This window comes from Scyliorhinus torazame, chromosome 3 (genome assembly GCF_047496885.1).
Source record: "Scyliorhinus torazame isolate Kashiwa2021f chromosome 3, sScyTor2.1, whole genome shotgun sequence".
Lineage (NCBI taxonomy): Eukaryota > Metazoa > Chordata > Chondrichthyes > Carcharhiniformes > Scyliorhinidae > Scyliorhinus > Scyliorhinus torazame.
The window spans coordinates 328,230,561-328,252,275 of NC_092709.1; the positions used below are offsets into that span (position 1 = coordinate 328,230,561).

General features: G+C 49.9%; 1 protein-coding gene across 1 annotated transcript in view; it reads left to right on the top strand.

Moving 5' to 3' along the window:
* The window catches only part of LOC140409634 (fatty acid-binding protein, liver-like), a 17,257-nt gene extending 5,709 nt beyond the window's left edge, over nucleotides 1-11,548 (top strand). The window contains exon 4 of the mRNA XM_072497968.1: nucleotides 11,437-11,548. Within this exon, the coding sequence (XP_072354069.1) occupies nucleotides 11,437-11,526 (90 nt within the window). The 3' untranslated portion in view covers nucleotides 11,527-11,548. The remainder of the gene's footprint in view (nucleotides 1-11,436) is intronic.
* Nucleotides 11,549-21,715: the final 10,167 nt, after the last annotated feature.

Genomic DNA, 21,715 nt, shown 5'->3' on the forward strand with positions numbered 1-21,715 from the left:
AGATCTTGGGCGCGATTCTCCGATCGCGGGACACTGTCCCGCGGTTGTGAACGGGCGTGGGCACTAGCGATTCTGGCCCCCACAGGGCACTGGAGCAGTTCATGCCTCTCCAGCCTCACTTCCTGGCGCGCACTGGGGCCAGCGCCAACCTGCGCATGCGCGGTGGATTTACGGAACCTGCTGCTCCCGACGCAACAAGGCGCAGGGGTTCTGGGGCCGGACGCGCAACAAGTAGGCCACGGGGGGGGGGGGAAGAAATAGGAGGAGGAGGAGAAGAGGAGGAGGCCGGCACTCAGATCAGTGGGCCCCGATAGCAGGCCAGACCCATCAGAGGCCCCCCCCCCCCCCCCCCCCAGGCTGTCCCCTGACCCTTCACGCAGAGTTCCCGCCAGCAGCGACCAGGTGTGGATGGAGCTGGCGTGACTCTGCTTTTTCCCACTCGGCCCATTCGGGACGGAGAATCAGCGGCCTGGCCTCGTACAGCAGCCCGTGACCGGCGCTGTGCCAAGTGTGCCGGTGCCAATGGCGCCGATTCCCCGCACCCTCGGAGAACCGTGCACCGGTGATGCGGTTGTGCCGATTCTCTGGCCCGGCGCAGGGCTGGGAGAATCGTTCCCCCTTATGACTGACTTTTAACAGGAGGAATTGGGTGGCTCCTATATGGGGATTAAACTAAACTTTAGTGGGATAAATAGTCACACTCCCAAATAGCACACTGTACCATGTGGGAACTCTAGGCTGCTGCTGCTGGACAGACCTTCGAAAGGAGAGAGTGCAGTTGAGTGGGTGACTGGAGAGACGGTGCTGGAGGGAGGGTTTTTGGATCCCTGGGAGTTTTGGAAAGGTAGGAAACTTCAAAATAGGAGTGGAGATTAAATTGCTAGGTGGTAGTAAGATGGATGGCATGGAAGGGGAATTCGGGGTGAGCAGCCAAGCTGAAGATACCGATGACAGAAGTTCACAGGTAATGGAGAGCCAAGGGCAAAGGCTAGATGACCAAGGAATTGTTGGGTTATGTGTACTTAATGCAAGAGTTTAGCACAAGGTGGAGAAGCTGTGGGCATTAAAAGGAGGAACGGTAGCTCAATGCCTGTTTAATTTTTTTCAAACTGGGTGAAGGGAGGTTAAAAGTGGCCATATTATAGCTGTGTGGAGAGGAGCATGAGCCCCCTGGGTTGTACTGAGGAACAAAAGCAATGGTTCACTCTAGAATTGGTATATATCATTGCAACATGTGGTGGGGGGGGGGCAACAAGGGATTACTTCTGGATTTGTTAGGAAATGAAAAACCAGTGGAAGGTGGTCCTGTCCTAAATTCCAAACTCCAAACTTCAGCTAAGTTTAGAAATGTGTGGTAAATTGGTGTCAGAATAGTGGGAGATATTTGAAAGAAAGGGGGTGGAATTCCCCCCCCCCCCCCACCACGCCGGTGGGAGAATCGCCCGGGGGCCACGCGAGTCCTGCCACACCGCACCGACTCCCGCACTCGATTCTACCCCCCCCCCCCCCCCCCCCCCCCCCCAAACCGACGCAACGAGAATCTGGGGCGCAATTCTCCCATCGGGAGACCAAGTCCCGACGCCGGAGTGAAAAACCGGAGTGTTTCACTCCGCCGTCAGAGGCCATTCCCAGCCCCCTATTCTCCCGCCCCCCTGGGGCTAGGATACGACGTTGCGTCATTTACGCTTGGCGCTGCATAAATGACACGGGTGGCGCCGCGTAAATGACGTCACCCACGCATGCGCAGTTTGCCGTCCTTCCCGCGGCCGCCCTGCAACAAGATGTCGGATGGATCTTGCGAGGCGGTGGAGGAAAGCCTTCAGAGAGGCCGGCCCGACCGCGTGCCAGACCCCTTTTTGAAGCCCCCCTCCCCCACTGTGCAGGACCCTCCTCTTTCCCCCCCCCCCCCTCCCCCCCCCCCCCCCCCCACGTTCCTGCGCTGTTCACGCCGGCAGCAACCAGGTGTGGACGGCGCCGGCGGGAACCTGTCGGGTTGGGCATGCCGCTTGACCCATCTGGGCCGGAGAATCGCCGCTTGCCCGTTACGAGCAGCAATTCTCCCAGCGGCCAGCCGTGATTCTCGCCACGCCGGTTTGGGGGGTGGGTGAATCGCCGTGCGTGTGCCATGGCGGCGTGGCGGGACTCATGCGGCGCTTCTCCCACCCGGCGTGGGGGGGGGAGAATTCTGCCCCACGTCTGGCCGCTGGGAGAATCGCCGCTCGCTGTTTGTAACAGGCAAGCGGCGATTTTCCTCCGTCCACACCTGGTCGCTGCCGGCGGAAACAGCGTGGTAATGTTGGGGGGGCATGGCCTGTGGGTGGGGGGGGGGGCGGGGGAAGGGGGTTCCTGCACTGGAGGGGGCCTCACTCAAAAGGGGTCTGGCCTGCGATCGGTGCCCACCGATTGGCGGGGCGGTGGAGGAAAGGAGGTCCTCCTTCAGACTGCCACGCTGCCCCGTCACCCGCACGCAATTCCCCCCCCACCCCCCCCCTCCAAAAACTAGCTTGGCGAGAATCACTGCTGGCCGCTGCGCGAATCGCCACTCACTATTTTATAGCGGCGGGTTCCTGCCGGCGCCATCCACACCTGGTCGCTACCGGCGAGAACAGCGCGGGAATGCTGGAGGAATGGCCTGGGGGGGGGTTCCTGCACTGGAGTGGGCCTCAAAGGGGTTTTGGCCTGTGATCGGTGCCCACCGATTGGCGGGTAGCCTCTGAAGGAGGACCTCCTTCCTCGCCACCCTGCAAGATCCATCTGACATTGTCTTGCGGGGTGACCTCTGGGAGGATGGCAACCGCGCATGTGCGGGTGATGCCATTTATGCGGCGCTGGCCTGTCTTTTACACAGCGCCAAGGTCTGGCATGTGTAAATGATGCGATGCCGCCTCCTAGCCCCCGGGGGAGGGAGAATAGGGGGCTGGGAGCGGTCCCGACGCCCGAGTGAAACACTCCGATTTTCACTCCAGCGTCGGGGACTTATGTTCCCCAATGGGAGAATTGTGCCCAGGGAGTTCAGAAACCAATCTTTTCTTACCTTAAATGTAGGAACCACCCTTCCTCCAGATGCCTGCTTCATAACTGCAGGGTGCCTAAAAGGCATGTAGAGAAGAGCAGGGGTGAATTAAATATGAGGAAAGCAGAAGGGGTGGAGAAATATTGGCAAAGAGAACCAAGATCTTTATAATTCCTATTGGAAGTAAATTGATGCATGGCCTATTGTCTCCATGGTGTGTGAAACCATGGAGAAATGAGGGGGTTTGGTAGCAGATTAAACTTCTGAGCCTGGCTGCAAAAAGGAAATTTGGAAGGTGGAAGAGCAGACATTTCTCTATCTCTACGGTTTACCAGTGTGGTGTTAGATCACTGCTAATACTGTATTTTTTTAAAAAAAGAGGCAGGGAAGGGTGGGTGTGTAAGAGGGGGGATTGTGCGGAATGACAGTCCCTTAGATTTTAGTAAGGTTTTTGACATGGTCCCACATTAAATTAAACTGCCAAGGGTTGAATCCAAAGTTTGAGTTTGGCGAGTGTTTTGGAAGGTTGTGTCCAGTGTGGTTAGAGTCATGGGAGATTTACAGCATGAAAACAACCCTTTGGCCCAACTTGTCCATGCTGCCCAGTTTTTAAAACTAAGCGAGTTCCAATTGCCTGCATTTGGCCCATAACCCTCTATATACCCAGCTTTCCCATATAGCTGTCTAAATGCTTTTTACAAGATAAAATTGTACCCGCCTCTACTACTATTGCCTCTGGCAGCTTGTTCCAGAAACTCACCACCCTCTGGAAAAAATTGCCCCTCTCACCTTAAGCCTTTGCCCTTTAGTTTTAGACTCCCCTACCTTTGGGGAAAACATACCTCATCTGTGCCCCTCATTATAGACCTCCATAAGATCACCCCTAAGCATCCTACTCTCTAGGGGGGCAGGGGGAAAGTCTCAGTCTATCCAGCCTCCTTGTAACTCAAACCATCAAGTCTTGGTTGCATCCTAGTATATCTTTTCTGCACACTTTCTAGTTTAATAATATCCTTTCTATAATAGGGTGACCAGAACTGTACACTGTATTCAAAGTGTACCCTTACTAATGTCCTGTACAACTTCAGCAAGACGTCTGAAACTCCTGTACTCTATTTTCTGACCAATGAAACCAAGCATGCAAAATGCTGCCTTCACCACCCTCTCCACCTATGACTTCACTTTCAAGGAACAAAGAGAACAAAGAACAAAGAAATGTACAGCACAGGAACAGGCCCTTTGGCCCTCCAAGCCCGTGCCGACCATGCTGCCCAACTAAACTACAATCTTCTACACTTCCTGGGTCCGTATCCCTCTATTCCATCCTATTCATGTATTTGTCAAGATGCCCCTTAAATGTCCCTATCGTCCCTGCTTCCACTACCTCCTCCGGTAGCGAGTTCCAGGCACCCACTACCCTCTGTGTAAAAAAAACTTGCCTCGTACATCTACTCTAAACCTTGCCCCTCTCACCTTAAACCTATGCCCCCTAGTAATTGACCCCTCTACCCTGGGGAAAAGCCTCTGACTATCCACTCTGTCTATGCCCCTCATAATTTTGTAGACCTCTATCAGGTCTCCCCTCAACCTCCTTCGTTCCAGTGAGAACAAACCGAGTTTATTCAATCGCTCCTCATAGCTTATGCCCTCCATACCTGGCAACATTCTGGTAAATCTCTTCTGCACCCTCTCTAAAGCCTCCACATCCTTCTGGTAGTGTGGCGACCAGAATTGAACACTATACTCCAAGTGTGGCCTAACTAAGGTTCGATACAGCTGCAACATGACTTGCCAATTCTTATACTCAATGCCCCGGCCAATGAAGGAAAGCATGCCGTATGCCTTCTTGACTACCTTCTCCACCTGTGTTGCCCCTTTCAATGACCTGTGGACCTGTACTCCTAGATCTCTTTGACTTTCAATACTCTTGAGGATTCTAGGTCACAGCACTGATCCCTGTGGAACACCACTGGTCACAGCCCTCCAATTAGAAAAGCATCCCTCCATTGCTACCCTCTGCCTTCTATGGCCTAGCCAGTTCTGTATCCACCTTGCCAGCTCACCCCTGATCCTGTGTGACTTCACCTTTTGTACCAGTCTACCATGAGGGACCTTGTCAAAGGCCTTACTGAAGTCCATATAGACAACATCTACTGCCCTACCTGCATCAATCATCTTAGTGACCTCCTCGCAAAACTCTATCAAGTTAGTGAGACACGACCTCCCCTTCACAAAACCGTGCTGCCTCTCACTAATACGTCCATTTGCTTCCAAATGGGAGTAGATCCTGTCTCGAAGAATTCTCTCCAGTAATTTCCCTACCACTGAAGTAAGGCTCACCGGCCTGTAGTTCCCGGGATTATCCTTGCTACCCTTCTTAAACAGAGGAACAACATTGGCTATTCTCCAGTCCTCCGGGACATCCCCTGAAGACAGCGAGGATCCAAAGATTTCTGTCAAGGCCTCAGCAATTTCCTCTCCAGCCTCCTTCAGTATTCTGGGATAGATCCCATCAGGCCCTGGGGACTTATCTACCTTAATATTTTTTAAGGCACCCAACACCTCGTCTTTTTGGATCACAATGTGACCCAGGCTATCTACACCACCTTCTCCAGACTCAACATCTACCAATTCCTTCTCTTTGGTGAATACTGATGCAAAGTATTCATTTAGTACCTCACCCATTTCCTCTGGCTCCACACATAGATTCCCTTGCCTATCCTTCAGTGGGCCAACCCTTTCCCTGGCTACCCTCTTGCTTTTTATGTACGTGTAAAAAGCCTTGGGATTTTCCTTAACCCTATTTGCCAATGACTTTTCGTGACCCCTTGTAGCCCTCCTGACTCGCTTAAGTTCCTTATATGCCACACAGGCTTCGTCTGTTCCCAGCCTTTTAGCCCTGTCAAATGCCTCCTTTTTCTTTTTGACGAGGCCTACAATATCACTCGTCATCCAAGGTTCCCGAAAATTGCCGTATTTATCTTTCTTCCTCACAGGAACATGCCGGTCCTGTATTCCTTTCAACTGACACTTGAAAGCCTCCCACATGTCAGATGTTGATTTGCCCTCAAACATCCGCCCCCAATCTATGTTCTTCAGTTCCCGCCTAATATTGTTATAATTAGCCTTCCCCCAATTTAGCACATTCATCCTCGGACCACTCTTATCCTTGTCCACCAGTACTTTAAAACTTACTGAATTGTGGTCACTGTTACCGAAATGCTCCCCTACTGAAACATCTACCACCTGGCTGGGCTCATTCCCCAATACCAGGTCCAGTACCGCCCCTTCCCTAGTTGGACTGTTTACATATTGTTTTAAGAAGCCCTCCTGGATGCTCCTTACAAACTCTGCCCCGTCTAAGCCCCTGGCACTAAGTGAGTCCCAGTCAATATTGGGGAAGTTGAAGTCTCCCATCACCACAACCCTGTTGTTTTTACTCTTTTCCAAAATCTGTCTACCTATCTGCTCCTATCTCCCGCTGGCTGTTGGGAGGCCTGTAGTATACCCCCAACATTGTGACTGCACCCTTCTTATTCCTGATCTCTACCCATATAGCCTCACTGCCCTCTGAGGTGTCCTCTCGCAGTATAGCTGTGATATTCTCCTGAACAAGTAGCGCAACTCCGCCTCCCCTTTTACATCCCCCTCTATCCCGCCTGAAACATCTAAATCCTGGAACGTTTAGCTGCCAATCCTGCCCTTCCCTCAACCAGGTCTCTGTAATGGCAACAACATCATAGTTCCAAGTACTAATCCAAGCTCTAAGTTCATCTGCCTTGCCTGTAATGCTCCTTGCATTAAAACATATGCACTTCAGGCCACCAGACCCGCTTTGTTCAGCAACTTCTCCCCGTCTGCTCTGCCTCAGAGCCACACTGTCCCTATTCCCTAGTTCTCCCTCAATGCTCTCACCTTCTGACCTATTGCTCCCGTGCCCACCCCCCTGCCATACTAGTTTAAACCCTCCCGTGTGACACTAGAAAACCTCGCGGCCCGGATATTTATGCCTCTCTGGTTTAGATGCAACCTGTCCTTCTTATACAGGTCACACCTGCCCCGGAAGAGCTCCCAGTGGTCCAGATAACGGAAACCCTCCCTCCTACACCAGTTGTTTAGCCACGTGTTTATCGGCTCTATCTTCCTATTTCTAGCCTCACTGGCACGTGGCACAGGGAGTAATCCCGAGATTACAACCCTCGAGGTCCTGTCTTTTAACTTTCTGCCTAGCTCCCTGAACTCCTGCTGCAGGACCTCATGCCCCTTCCTGCCTATGTCGTTAGTACCAATATGTACAACGACCTCTGCCTGTTTGCCCTCCCCCTTCAGGATTCCCTCTACCCGTTCGGAGACATCCTGGACCCTGGCACCAGGGAGGCAACATACCATCCTGGAGTCTCTTTCACGTCCACAGAAGCGCCTATCTGTGCCCCTGACTATAGAGTCCCCTATTACTATTACTCTTCTGCGCTTTGACCCTCCCTTCTGAACATCAGAGCCAGCCGTGGTGCCACTGTTCTGGCTGCTGCTGTTTTCCCCTGATAGGCTATCCCCCCCGACAGTATCCAAAGGGGTATATCTGTTCGAGAGGGGGACAACCACCGAGGATTCCTGCACTGACTGCCTGCCCTTTCTGGTGGTCACCCATTTCTCTGCCTGCACCTTGGGTGTGACCACATTTATATAACTGTTATCTATGAAGCTTTCCGCCACCTGCATGCTCTTAAGTGCATCCAATTGCTGCTCCAACCGAACCATGCGGTCTGTGAGGAGCTCCAGTTGGGTACACTTTCTGCAGATGAAGCCATCCGGGACGCTGGAAGCCTCCCGGACCTGCCACATCTCACAGTCAGAGCACAGCACCCCTCTAACTGACATTGCATCAATTAATTAAAATTAAAATTTGTCTTTTTTTTTAAATACTTTTTTTAAATTTCAAAGTTACTGTCAACTATCTGTTTCCTCGCACTAGATTTCTAATAGAAATGCGATAGCTAACTATAATACTCTCCGATCTCTGGCTTAGATATCCTCTAAATTATAATTAAGTTATTATGTTTAATTATTTACCAAATACTCAATTTTAAAAAAAATTTAGGTTAGAATCCCAACCAGCCACTCTGGCCACAGCTTTTCTGTGATGTCACTTCAGTTTCCCCCCGACACACACAATTTGAAAAAAGGTATAAAAGTGAAAATAAGTAAAAATCACTTACCACCTTACCTTCTGAGTGTCTTAGATGTTCTCAGGTTCTCTCGCTGACAGAGACTGCTCCTCCACCTCCGAACCTTGACCTGCACAATGATAATAATATAATAATAATATAATATGGCACTTACCTTACACCAATGGGTCTTATTATTAGGTTAGAGGAGGAGGGCAGGTGGGAGACACTACACGTGTAGTGTCTCGGGTTTCCTCTCCACCAGAATTTATTGGTTGGTTGGGGGGGGGGGGAACCTGCCAGAGGTCCGCGGGTCGAACTTCCGGTTCCCGCCTTATATAAAAACAAATAGAACAGACACGGGACCAGGCAAGGCTTTTTAAATTCACTACTCACCTCCAAGAAGGCCCCTGCGCACCGCTGCCGCCGAAATCCAAAGGGCTGCTCCTGTAAAGGTAAGGCTTTTTAAATTCACTACTCACCTCCAAGAACTTTGAATCTGCACTCCTAGATCTTTGTTCTATAACTCTCCCCAAAAAGTTAGTCCAGCCCTGATTCGATCTACCAAAATGCATCACCTCACACTTATCAGCCAACTGTCCCAATTGATCAAGATCCTGTTGCAATCCTGGATAACAACCTTCGCTATTCACTATGCCACCATTCTGCAAACTTACTAACCATGCCTCCTAAATTCTCATTCATTATTGGACCCAACACTGATCCCTGAGGCACACCACTGGTCACTGGCCTCCATTTTGAAAACAACCTTCTGCAGCCACCCTTTGCCTACGTCTAGCTACTTGTGTCCAATTGGCTACCTCGCCCTGGGTCCTGTAACATACCATGCAGTACCTTGTCAAGGCCTTGCTAAAGTCCATGTAGGCAACGTCAACTACAATGCCCTCATCTACCTCCTTGGTTACACCTTCAAGAAAACTCAATTAAACTCATGAGACATGGGGTGGTATTCCTCCCCCACGCGGCAGGGTGGGAGAATCGCCAGGGTGCTGCACAAATCGCGCCATGCCACCCCGACCCCTGCACACTATTCTCCCCCCCACCCCCCACCCCCCCCCCCCAAAACCAGCGCCGCGCAAATCTCGCCGGGCAGTTCGGCGATTCTCTGGCCCAGATGGGCTGATCGGCCGCAGGTAAACGGCCTAGTCCCGCCGGCGTCGTCCACACCTGGTTGCTGCCGGTGGGCACTCGTCGCGAAGGCTTGGGGGCGTCCACGGGGGGGTCTCTGGAGTGGCCTGGTACGCGATCGGGACCAACCGATCGGCGGGCCTTTCTTCCGCCGGCAAGCCTGGATCCATCTGCCCATGTTTGTGCGGGGCGGCGGCCTGGGGGAGGACGGCCACCGCGCATGCGCTAGTTGCCGCTGGCCCAACTGTGCATGTGCGGGACCCAAGGCGCCGGGTCTTTTACGCGGCGCCTGGTCTCTGACGCTGTGCCGAGGCCCCACCCCCGTAAATCGCGTGACGCCCCTGCTAGCCCCACGGAGGGGGGGAGAATAGGGGTCTGGGAATGGGTGCCGACGCCGGAGTAAAACACTCTGGTTTTTACTACGGCGTCGGCACTTCGACTTCCATTGGGAGGATCCTGCCCATGATTTTCCACTCAAAGCCATGCTGCTCTGTCCCTTGAGTCCTTGCCTCACTGAATGCCTGTAGATCCTGTCTCTCAGAATACCTTCTAAAAACTTGCCCACCACAGATGTTAGGCTCACCAGTCTGTAGTTCCCAGGCTTTTCCCTGCAGCCATTGCCCTTGAGCAAAGGCACAACATTTGCAACACTCCAATCTTCAGGCACCCCACTTGTGACTGTCGACGATTCAAATATCTCTACTTTGGGACCCACAATTTCCTCCCTTGCCTCAACATCCTGGGATACATTTCATCAGGTCCTGGGGATTTATCTACCTTGATTCACTTTAGAGCAAGACTTCAGTTTGGCACTGGGTGCTTTGCCTTTTGTTTTTGGCATATCAATAATTGAATGTAGGGAGAAGCTGAGGATGGTGAGGGAGAAAGGTATAAACTGCAGGAATACTTGAATTGGTCTGGTAAGCAGCTGGCAAAGTGGAGGGCAAACACTAGGAATACCCAATGAATGGTAGGACAGTGTGAAGTGTAGAGGAAGGAGAATTTTGGGATGCCATATGCACTGATCCCCAAAGGTTGTTCCTAACAGGATTCCTTCTGCCTTGAGAGCTGGGAAGTGATGCTAGAATCTGTAAAAATCACATTACAGGAAAGATAAGCTGCACTGAGGGCAGATGCAAAGGAAAGGAGAATCTTAACTGGGGAATTATCAGGTAGTCTTGAGTTCTCGTCTTGGCATTGGTGATTTCCTGCATTTTTTTATTTATTGAGGAACTTGGATAGCAGGTGGGGCAATGACCAGTGAGCCTAAAAAAAAAAATAACTGGGAAGGAAGCTTTTCACCCGGAATCATAGAACCATAGACTTTACAGTGCAGAAGGAGGCCATTCGGCCCATCGAGTCTGCACCGGCCCTTGGAAAAGGCACCCTACACAAGCCCACACCTCCATCCTCTCTGTAACCCCACACAACCCAACCTTTTGAGGACAATTTAGCATGGCCAATCCACCTAACCTGCCCATCTTTGAACTGTGGGAGGAAACCAGAGCACCCGGAGGCAACCCACATAGACACAGGGAGAACGTGCACCGCACACAGTGACCCAAGCTGGGAATCCAACCTGGGACCCTGGAGCTGGGAAGCAACTGTGCTAACCACTCTGACTGTGCTGCCCCAGCAATGTGATAGGGTTAGGAACTCCACATCCACCCCCCCCCCCACCCCCGCACCCCCCAGAGGCAGAGATCCTCATTACTGAATTTTTTATTTTGCAATGTATGCATCAAGTGCACTTGGCTGCTGCAAGGTTACAGACCCATGAGCTGGGAAATGAGATGAAACTGGATTGGTGTACTTGCCTCACTGAAGAGCAAGCCACTCGGTTCAAGGGCAATTAAGAATTGGCAACTATGCTACCCTTGCCAAAAATTCCTACAATCCATGCAGTAAAGCTTGACCAACCAAGACCATGCAGTGAAAATTTGATGTATAGAAAATGTTTTCCATCTTTATGTCTCAAGTGAAGTGGCATTTGTAGTTGACTTGTTGCAGCTTGGGACCTTTGTTTACTATGTCTCAGGCCTGTAAATATCGATGGCATTTTAATACAGCTCGACTGTCACTTCACCTGCTTGTTGTCTTCTCTTTCAGACAATCACTTTTGGAAATGTTGTTTTCAAGCAAATTAGCAAAAAAATTACAGAACCAGATGTTGAAGAAGATGCCTGTAGTTCATTGTAATTGCAAAAAGAATAAAACTTGTGCACAGATCGGTAGCATGACTCATTGCTCCTCATTTGAACTTCAGAACCCTTGTTATGGTCCTGTGCCAAACTCTCAAACCGTGTATAGAAAAAAGAAAATGAGCTTGGATCAGAAGTGAGCTTCAACATCCAATTAAAATCTGGAGGATTTTGTGGCTGGAACAGCTCGGGCTATGGAGGAATTTTTTTGAAAACTTGGCGCAATTTCCCCTGATACCCCAATGTCAGGCGGATTGTTCAAGCTGCCGGCAGCAACCGTGGCTTCCTCTGCCATATAGTCCCACGCTTGGTTTTTAAAAAAAAAAAGTAAAGCTGGTTGGTGTAGTAGCATCAAACTGGTGACCACCAAGAAAATGGTGTATTAAGATAAATGAGAGATAAAGGCTGCTGTACTAAAGTGCCTGGCAAAATCAAATAGTCCCAGGATTCACAAGCTCTTTCCTCATTAGCTGAATGGGTCACAAGGGGCAGCCTGCCAGCAGTTTTGTTCTTCTAGGTTAGGCTGAAGTCACACTGACGTGAATGGATATTATGACCTGTGTGGGGGAAGAGAATATTTCCGATGAAAGAGGCCTTCTCAGATACGAATGTAATCAAATGTTCCGACACTGAATGGCGGACAGACAATGGGACCTGTCACGGGGGTGCGGACAACCCATCATGCATTTATGTCAGTGGCAAGAGATTTCCCAGTACCTGCCTAACTAGTGGAGTGGAAAATCCTAACCTTGGTCTTCACTGAAATTCATTTTTATTTGTTTGCAAAGTTTTGTCACTGACTTGGCACCAGAGAACATAATTGCTAGAAGAGTAACTGGGGCACGTGACTTTTTATTTTAGAAATTTTCAGGCTACCTCTTGGTGCAAATGTAGTTGGAGCTGTTGTAGCAGCTGAAATAATAGCTCAATAGCCCAGCAGTAGCCAGTGAGTCTATTCGAGGAGATGTCGCCATGACATCCAGCTATCCTGGCTCACTCTAGCAAAGGCCCATCAATCTCCAACTGAGTAAAATAATTCGACAAATGGGGCACAATTCTCCGATTCTCCAGCCACATTGCGCTCTGGTGAAATGGGGTCAGTGAATAGCGGGAGGGGCTGAAAATGAGAACCGACCCGGGCACCAACAGTTTGTGATGCAACTGGCGCAGTTCCCTTGGTGAAATCGGGATCCCACCATAGTGTGGCGAGAAGCTGTCAGTCCTATTTCCCAACAGGAGACACCCTTGACCATCAGCCTGCCCAGCAAGTGGTCATGCAGGCACAATTAGGGGCTGTTTAGCACAGGGCTAAATCGCTGGCATTGAAAGCAGACCAAGGCAGGCCAGCAGCACGGTTCAATTCCCGTAACAGCCTCCCCGAACAGGCGCTGGAATGTGGCGACTAGGGGCTTTTCACAGTAACTTCAATTGAAGCCTACTTGTGACAATAAACTATTTTCTTTTCATTAATTTAGTACTCCTGAGTAGCTATATTTACCCACGGGTAAAGAGCCTGGGGATGCTGGGATTGCTAGCCCAGTGCTTGGCGGGGGGGGGGGGGGAAGGAGCACCCTGTCGGGGGATGGAGGGCCCTCTGCAGGGGTGGGGGGCACAATCATGTGCAGCACCACCATGCCAGCCACCGGTTGTGTATCAGTTCCAGATACACAACCTGCCCCCCCCTGACCACCATAACCCCCAAGGACTGCCAAGGCCTCTGGACATGTGACTGCAAGCTATTGATCAGAGGGAATTGGCAATTGTGGTTGTGAACACTGCACACAATCCAAGTGAATTTCCATGGGTGGGTGGACAGGCTTTGTAGCATGTGGAATTCATAGCTTTTTGGAAATCCAAGTATATTACATCTACTAGTTCCCCTTTATCTATTCTGCTTGTACCACCTCAAATTATAATAACTTTGCGAGGCAGGATTTCTTCTTCATGAAGCCAAGGATCATGCATTTCTTAATGCTGTTATTACATCCTTTTATAATGGACTCTAACATTTTCCCAATCACAGATGTTATGCTAACTGGCCTATAACTCCTTTTAAAGACATCTCCCTTTTCTGAATAAAGGTGTTACCTTAGAATTTTTTCAGAATTTAAGGATTCTTAGATCCCAAGTGCATCCATTACATCTGTAGCTATTTTCTTTGATATCCTGGGATGCAATCCATCAGGTCTAGGGGACTTAACGACCTTTAGCCCCATTAGATTCCTCTTAATTTGTTAAGTTGGTGTATCCTGAACTCCAGATATCGTCAAACCAGAGTTGTAGCAAAACTTGCTCTTTTATGCTAGTGCCTTGAAAGGGACAGTATGGTCATTGTACTGAAGAGGTAGTGCTCATAATGGCATTCCCTAGACTTGTTGGATTTGACTAGTTGTTTTTTTTTTTTTTTTACAGAAATGTGGCATTTGGACTGTGGGAGTAAACTGGAGTACCCGGAGGAAAACCACACAGACACTGGGAGAACGGGCACCACCGCGCTGCCCAATTTCCTTTTCCTGCACGTGAAACTGCCACACCTGAGGCAAGTAGTGTCTGATTCGCCCACTCCGGGGGTCATCTGAGCACTTCAATAAAGGGGGTGCTGAATTTAAACGGGTCCACAGAACTCGCTCTCATTAAAGCTGAGAGGATGGCAGCCACAAAAACCAGCTCCTAGAGTTACGCAGCCATTTACTGAATGCCATGGAGGAGATGCAGGCTACAATATACCCTCCGGCTGGCAGGTGGCCCTCCAGCAAGGTGACGAAGCCTGCCTGGGAGACTGTGCCAACAGCCTGTCCAAGAGGCCAGGTGTGCAACTCCGAATGACCTACTCTCCAATCAGTCAGAGTAAGTGCTCTCTGTCTACTCTGTGCACTCCACACTTCCGCCATCCCCAGATTGTCAACTCGGTCACATATGCCGCCACCTCACAGGGCCCCAGGACCTGACCTCTCACTAGCATCCTCACACCCTCACTGGCACTCATCATCAGCACCCTTCGCTGGTGTAGCTTTAGCTAACCGTACAAAAGAAATAGATTGCAGATGCACATAGGTTGCAAGAAGCATAAGAGGTTTATTAAATCGATCTTCACTGTACAAAGGCTGGTACTAAACTAAGGGCAAAAACCCGTGAAGTAGCTGATAAAGTTACGTGACTTAGTTCCTAAAGAGACATTGCACACAACTACAATAACCAAATATATAATATCTCGCCCCCTTTACTTCCAAGGTCCAACACAACGAATAACTAGTATTTTAAAATAGTCATTTGCATATCTAGTTAAGTGCAGGCGTCAAGTTATTGCATTGTAATAACACAGTCAATTACAGCGATCAGGGGAGTGTCTAATTCTCGCTGGTTGCCTGTACACTTCTGGGACTTTAATTCTCAACCTTAGATGTAACTTCAGGTTTTCCAGTAGATGTCTCTACCCTGGAAGGTGTTACAGTCTCTTTATCTGAGGGGAAAACCCATAGTAGCCGGTACAGCTGGTGCAATCTCTGCTTCTGTGCATGGAGTAGAAGTTACACAGTCGGATGGGATGGAGACCACTGCCTCTTGAAGTCGCACTGGCACACTAATAGTGTTGACAATGATTGCTCCACATGGCATCTCCACACGAGGTCGTCTGTCGTTTGGACCGTGTAGGAGATTGGACCAGTCTGATCCAAACTATCACGGAGACCCACTTCTCACTCCTGGTGTAGCTGTGCACTGGCACTTGTTCTCCTTGTTGAAACCACCCTGAACTGAGAGCACGTTCAGTTTCAATTCTTCATCAGAATGAACTGCTCCAGCTTCACTGTGGTTTTCTTTTCTTCTACAATGTGAATTTTCTTCGTTGAATTTGTTTTCTTTCTTACTTTGACTTCTGTGGCTTACTTTGGGCATTCTTCTCTGGAGAAGTTTTTTACTCCAGCCAGATTTTGCGGTGTGGCCAGTTCTACCGCAATGTTTACATTGGCTGTCCACAAAGCACGATGGCGACTCTCTGCGAGCTTTCTCGCCCCGATCCTCTTCCTACATCTCTTATAACCATAATCACCTTTTAAAACTGAATTCTAACTTATCCCTAATCTTTCTCTTTATGTTCCCTTGCAAGTCTGAGATCCTCCCAAGGTCCGTGGACTGGCCCAGATAACCCGACCCGACAGGTCTCACCCAACAACTCGACCTGGAAGTGGATGAGGCTCAACCTGGTTGTCTGACCCAGACCGTGCGTAATAGGCAGTATCTTCAGTATGCTTGTAATAGGCGATGTCCTTAGTGCGCATGTAATAGGCAGTGTCTTTCGTGCGACTGTAATAGGTGGTGTCTTTAGTGCAGATGTAATGGGTGTCTTTAGTGTGCATGTAATAAGTGGTGGGTTGGATTCTCCGCCGGCGGGATGCTCCATTTTGCCAGCAGCCTGGGGGTTTCCCGACGGCGTGGGGCTGCTCGACAAACCCCGTTGACCAGCCGGCATAATGGAGCATCCCGCCGGCGGGGTGAAATAGAAGTGTGGCACAGCGGGGTGGAGAATCCAGCCCAGTGTCTTTAGTGTGCATGCAATAGGCAGTTTCTTTAGTGCACTTGTGATAGGCGGTGGGCAGAATTCTCTGTTCCTGAGGCTAAGTGCCGACGCCAACGGAGAATCCGTGGGTGATTCACGACGTGGGAAATCGGCGCGAACCCCACACCAATTCCAGTACCAGTGTGGGGCTAGCGACGGCACTGCATGGAAAACGGGCACAGAATCACCGGGTCAAGGTCCGTGCATGCGCCCCCCTCAGCCCCACAGCCGTAGCAGCAGCCCTCAGCCAGCAGCACGGATCCCGGACGAGTTGGCGCCGCTGGACACTGTGGCAGACGGCACGCCAGGTTCCTGACCGCTGGGATCCCACGTGGCTCCCAGCTTCGGGAACTCGGCCCATCGGGGCTGGAGCATCAAGGGTGGGCTGGCTGATGATGCGGCAATGGCCATGTGACTGCACAAGGCGTGCATCCCAAAGATGCCGATTTGGAGGGGGCGGAGCATCGCCAACTTCCGTCAGACTGCCGCCTACCCAGAATCCAGCGTTGGAACCCATTCTTCGCCCAATCGCCGATCCCGATTTCTGTGTCGGGCTACGGAGAATCTCGCCGGATTTCGTTAGTGTGCTTGTAATAGGCAGTGTCTTTAGTGCACCTGTAATAAGTGGTGTCTGTAGTGTGCTTGTGATAGGTGGTGTCCTTAGTGTGCTTGTAATAAGTGTTTTCTTTTAAGTGTGGTTGTAATGGGTAGGGGACGCGATTCTCCACTCCCGCGCCGGTTGGGAGAATCGCCTGGGCTGCCAAAATTTCCCGGGACGCTGGTCCGATGCCCTCCCGCGATTCTCCCAAGCGGCGGGAACGGCCCAGTCGAGTTCCGCAGGCCGGAGAATCGCCGGAGACACCTAAAATGGCAGTTCTCTGGCACCCCCGCTATTCTCAGGCCCGGATGGGCTGAGCGGCCAGGCCAAAACGGCGGATTCCCCCCGGCGCCGTCCACACCTGGTCACTGCCGTCGTGGGCGGTGTGTGAACGCTGGGGGGGTGGCCTGCAGGGGGGCGAGGGGGATCCTGCACCGGGCTTCACCTGGAATGTGGGGGGCCCGCGATCGGTGCCCACCGATCGTCGGGCTGTCCTCTCTGAAGGAGGACCTCCTTCCTTCCGCGGCCCCGCAAGATCCGTCCACCATCTTCTTGCGGGGCAGACTTAGAGGATGGCAACCACGCATGCGCATGTTGGCGCCGGCCAACCCGCGGATGACGCCAGTTATGCGGCGCCAGCCGCGTCATCTATGCGGCGCCTCCTTTACGCGGGCGACAAGGCCTGGCGCGTGTAGATGACGTGGTCCCGATCCTAGCCCATTGTCAGGGCCTGAATCGATCGGGATCGGGGCCGTTTCGCGCCGTCGTGAACCTCGACGGCGTTCACGACGGTGCGGCCATTTCGGCGCGGGAGTGCAGAATCCCGCCCGGTGTCTTTAGTGTGTTTGTGATAGGTGGGGTCCTTGGCGTGCTTGTAATAAGTGTTTTTTTTAGTGTGCTTGTGCTGTCTTTAGTGCGCTTATAATAGGTGGTGTCTTTAATGTGCTTGGAATAGGCGGTGTCTTTAGTATGCTTGCAATAGGTGGTATATTTAATGTGCTTGTGATAGGTGGTGTCTTTAGTGAGCATTTAATAGGCGGTGAAGTATCATCACTATTGCATTGTGAACCAAAGGAATTGTGAGGTACAAAATTCTTCTGTTTCTCCAATAATCTTGGCGAGAGAGCTATGCAAAGAAAAATAGAGCAAATGCTTGTTTTAGGTTTTCAGCGGTTCTTCCACCAACATTATCAGGACTAACGAGGAAAACATCTAGGGAAACGAATTTCCATATGACTACAATTTAGCCATACTTTCAGAGCAAGAGGCACAAGAAAGATGTGGAGGCTTCAGGTCAGTTGACCAGCTTTAATTTTCTATGTTCCACCTCGGTTTTGGAAGTATGTTACCTTGTTATTGGGAGTGAGGTCAAGCATGGATATTGACCAGGTTTTGCTGCATAGAACTTCCATAGAATCTCTACAGAAAAAATCAATTTGGTCCATCGATTCTGCACCGACCATCTGAAAGGGCACTTGATATAAGCCCACCCCCTAGGACACTAAGGGACAATTTTAGCATAGCCAATCCACCTAACCTGCACATCTTTGGACTGTGGGAGGAAACCCACGCAGACACAAGGAGATCTCCACACAGACCCCCGAGACTGGGTCCCTGACTCTGTGATGCAGCAGTGCTAACCACTGTGCCACCATGAGCAAGGACTTCAGTTATCAAGGAGACACAAATGGAATTAGCGAGCGAGCCCCCCCCCCTCCCCCCAGCTCTGACCTTCTGATTGAAGCAAGGTGAAGCTGTAATTTCCTCAGCTTTGTCAATTTATCTTTGGAAACGTACTTCCACCCCTGTCTCGCCTGATCTTCCAATGCAGGCTTCACATTTGTCCTTGGCCAACATCTAAGTCCAGCTCTGGACACTTTTTTTTTTAACAGCAGGAGCTCCCATAAACTCAGGTCGCATTGAAATTGGCAAAGCATGGAAGTGAGTAACTTTGGTGGATAGGAGTTGGGGGGGCTCTGGGGTCAGGTCCTGTGGTACGGGGGGATGGTATTGGACCTCAGATTTGGTTAGGGGAGGGGCAAGGCTTTTAAATCCATTTTTGGATGGTTCCCAGTGCAGGCAATCGCCTGGAGGACGTTGTGTTTCTGGGCCATTGCCATGCAAACAGAGGGGTGACCCAGTGCCTCTTTGGGGTACCCACACCCCATCACTAATTCATACTGGGGAGCTTGGAAACTATAGCCCAATGCTTCCACACGTGGTAAGATGTTGGACATGCATTGAAGATCAGGGAAGCTAACCATCTGTATTGGGAGAGATGTCAGCAGAAATGAAAGTCTTGTTGGATGAGCAGAGGAGCGGACAGACCCAAAGGCAGCACGGTAACATAGTGTTAGCATAGTTGCTTCACAGCTTCAGGGTCCCAGGTTCGATTCCCGGCTGGGTCACTGTCTGTGTGGAGGTGTGTGCGTGGGTTTCCTCCGGGTGCTCTGGTTTCCTCTCACAGTCCAAAGATGTGCAGGTTAGGTGGAAAGTGTCCACAAAATATTAACTGGGGGTTACGGGGATAGGGTAGATATGTGGGCTTCAGTAAGGTGCTCTTTGTAAGGGCCGGTGCAGACTTGATGGGGCCGAGTGGCCCCTTTTTTGCACTGTAAATTCTATGATTATGGAAAAATCCTGATGTTCAACAACAGAACAGCGGAAAATGTGCCATTAACATTACCTTCGTGATGTGATTTGGAGAGAAATTAGCCTTGAAACTTTTTTTTTCTGCCATTGGAAAGGAAAAGGACAGGAAAAAAGGAATTCCAATGTAGGAAATGAAATGAAAATTGCTTATTGTCACAAGTAGGCTTCAAATGAAGTTACTGTGAAAAGCCCCTAGTCGCCACATTCCAGCACCTGTTTGGGGAGGCTGGTACAGGAATTGAACTGTTACTAGCCTGTCTTGGTCTGCTGTCAAAGCCAGCGATTTAGCCCTGTGCTAAACAGCCCTCTGATAGGTTGATGCTAAAAAAAAAGTCTTGTTAGTGTGATTAGCAATGAGCAAGAGCAAGCAATAAGATTTCTTTAAATACAACTTTTATTTGAGATGTTTGCAGCTGGCATTGTTTGTAATTTCAAGTACATAGTATTGGACTTGATGAATATAGTTCAACCATTTTATGCAATATCTTTTTTATCATCTAATGCCCTTTGGTAGCTTAATACTTTTTATTACAAAGTGTTCTCAGGCATTTAAGTAGAGCAGGGCAGTTTAGAGCACACCAAGGCAACAAAGCATTGTAACATTTTTATTGTAAATCCATTCAGTGAAATATTGATTTTGGAGGCCATTCTGAACTCTAAGCGCTTAACTATTTTATTTCCCCATTTAACCATACCAGGGGGGCCATGTAGGCAGCTGGAAAGGTCTCACATGGCCTAAAAAATGATTGCTCTTAATCTTGCATCAAAGTTTTATTTAATTCATTGAGAAAATTCATTTGAGAGGATGTGGGCACCATTGAAAAGGCAGCACTTATTGCCTGTCCGCATGTGATGAACGGTTACTGCCTTGTCATCATGTAAGGTGATGTCCCCTTTATGACTGGGCTTGGAACCCTGGGGACTCTGCCTCTGGCTCCGCCCATCTGTGAGCCATATATAAGGTGCTACCTTGTGGGCTGTGCAGCAGTCAGCACATGTCTCAGCTCTAGCATAGTTCTTAGTCTATTAAAGCCTTCTTTACCGTTTACACTCTGAACGTTATTATTGAGGGTACCTCCATTTAATAGACTAAGAACTATGCTAGAGCTGAGACATGTGCTAACTGCTGCACAGCCCACAAGGCAGCCCCTCATATATGGCTCACAGATGGGCGGAGCCAGAGGTGGAGTCCCTAGGGTTCGAAGCCCAGTCTTAAAGGGGACATCACCTTACATGATGACAAGGCAGTAACCGTTCATCACACCGCATATACACCCTCCAACAAACGGTGGTTGTGAGCTGCCTACTTACTAGTGCCTTGTTAGACCATTTGAATTCCGAGCTTAACCATGATGGTGTCGGTTTGGAGTCACATTGTCCAGACTGGGTATGGATGCCAAATATCCTTACCAAAGGCCATTATGAACAAGACGAGTTTCATGACAAACCAGTAGTAGTTTCATTGACACTATTACTGATGCTATCTTTTTTAATTCCAGATTTATTTTAAGTTTAAATTCCCAAACTGCTGTGGTGGGATTTGACCATGTTCTCAAATGCGGGTTTCTGGGGCACGAACACCGTATCGATCCCACAATTCTTCCGGTATTGGGAGAATTATCCCAATCTACCTTTTATTTTCTGAAAGATTCTCTATTTATAGAAGTTTGAGTGAGGACCAGTGTGACTTTCTCAGACGGAGAGTGAAAGCAAAGCAGTCAGATATATTCCGAGGTCAACAGGCGGTGCATCCCTGTCAAGGAATCTATTGCCAAGCCCAAAACTGGTCATGCTTGTATGCGTGTGGGGCATGGGTGAAATTGGAGATTCTCTTCTGATGCTTGCCTTGCAAAGTGAGAAAATTATAGAAACTTAGTAGCTAAAATCTCCACAGATCGGGAGGCAAAAATGTCTGCCTAGAAATAAAAATGACAAAAGTTAAGAGTCAGACAGCATAGAAAGAGGCCCTCTGGCTCATCGTCTGTGCCAGCCATCGAGCACCTGTCTACTCTAACCCCATTTTCCAGCACTTGGTCCGATGTCCTGTATGCTCTGTCTCCTAGCCTTTCTCTCCACACACATTTGTAACACAGGGTTTCAAAGCTGATATTTTGAAATTGCCTATTTTAAACAAAACAATCCCTTTGAACTGAAGAAACCACAGCCCCAAGGGTCCCAGGTTCCATTCCCTGCTTGGTCACTGTCTGTGTGGAGTTTGCACGTTCTTGTGTCTGCGTGGGTTTCCTCCGGGTGCTCTGGTTTCCTCCCACTGTCCAAAGCTGTGCAGGTTAGGTGGATTGCCCTTAGTGCCTAAAAGGTTTTGGTGAGGTTACTGGGTGATGCGACCATCAATTCACACGAAACAAGGAGTAGAAGTAAACT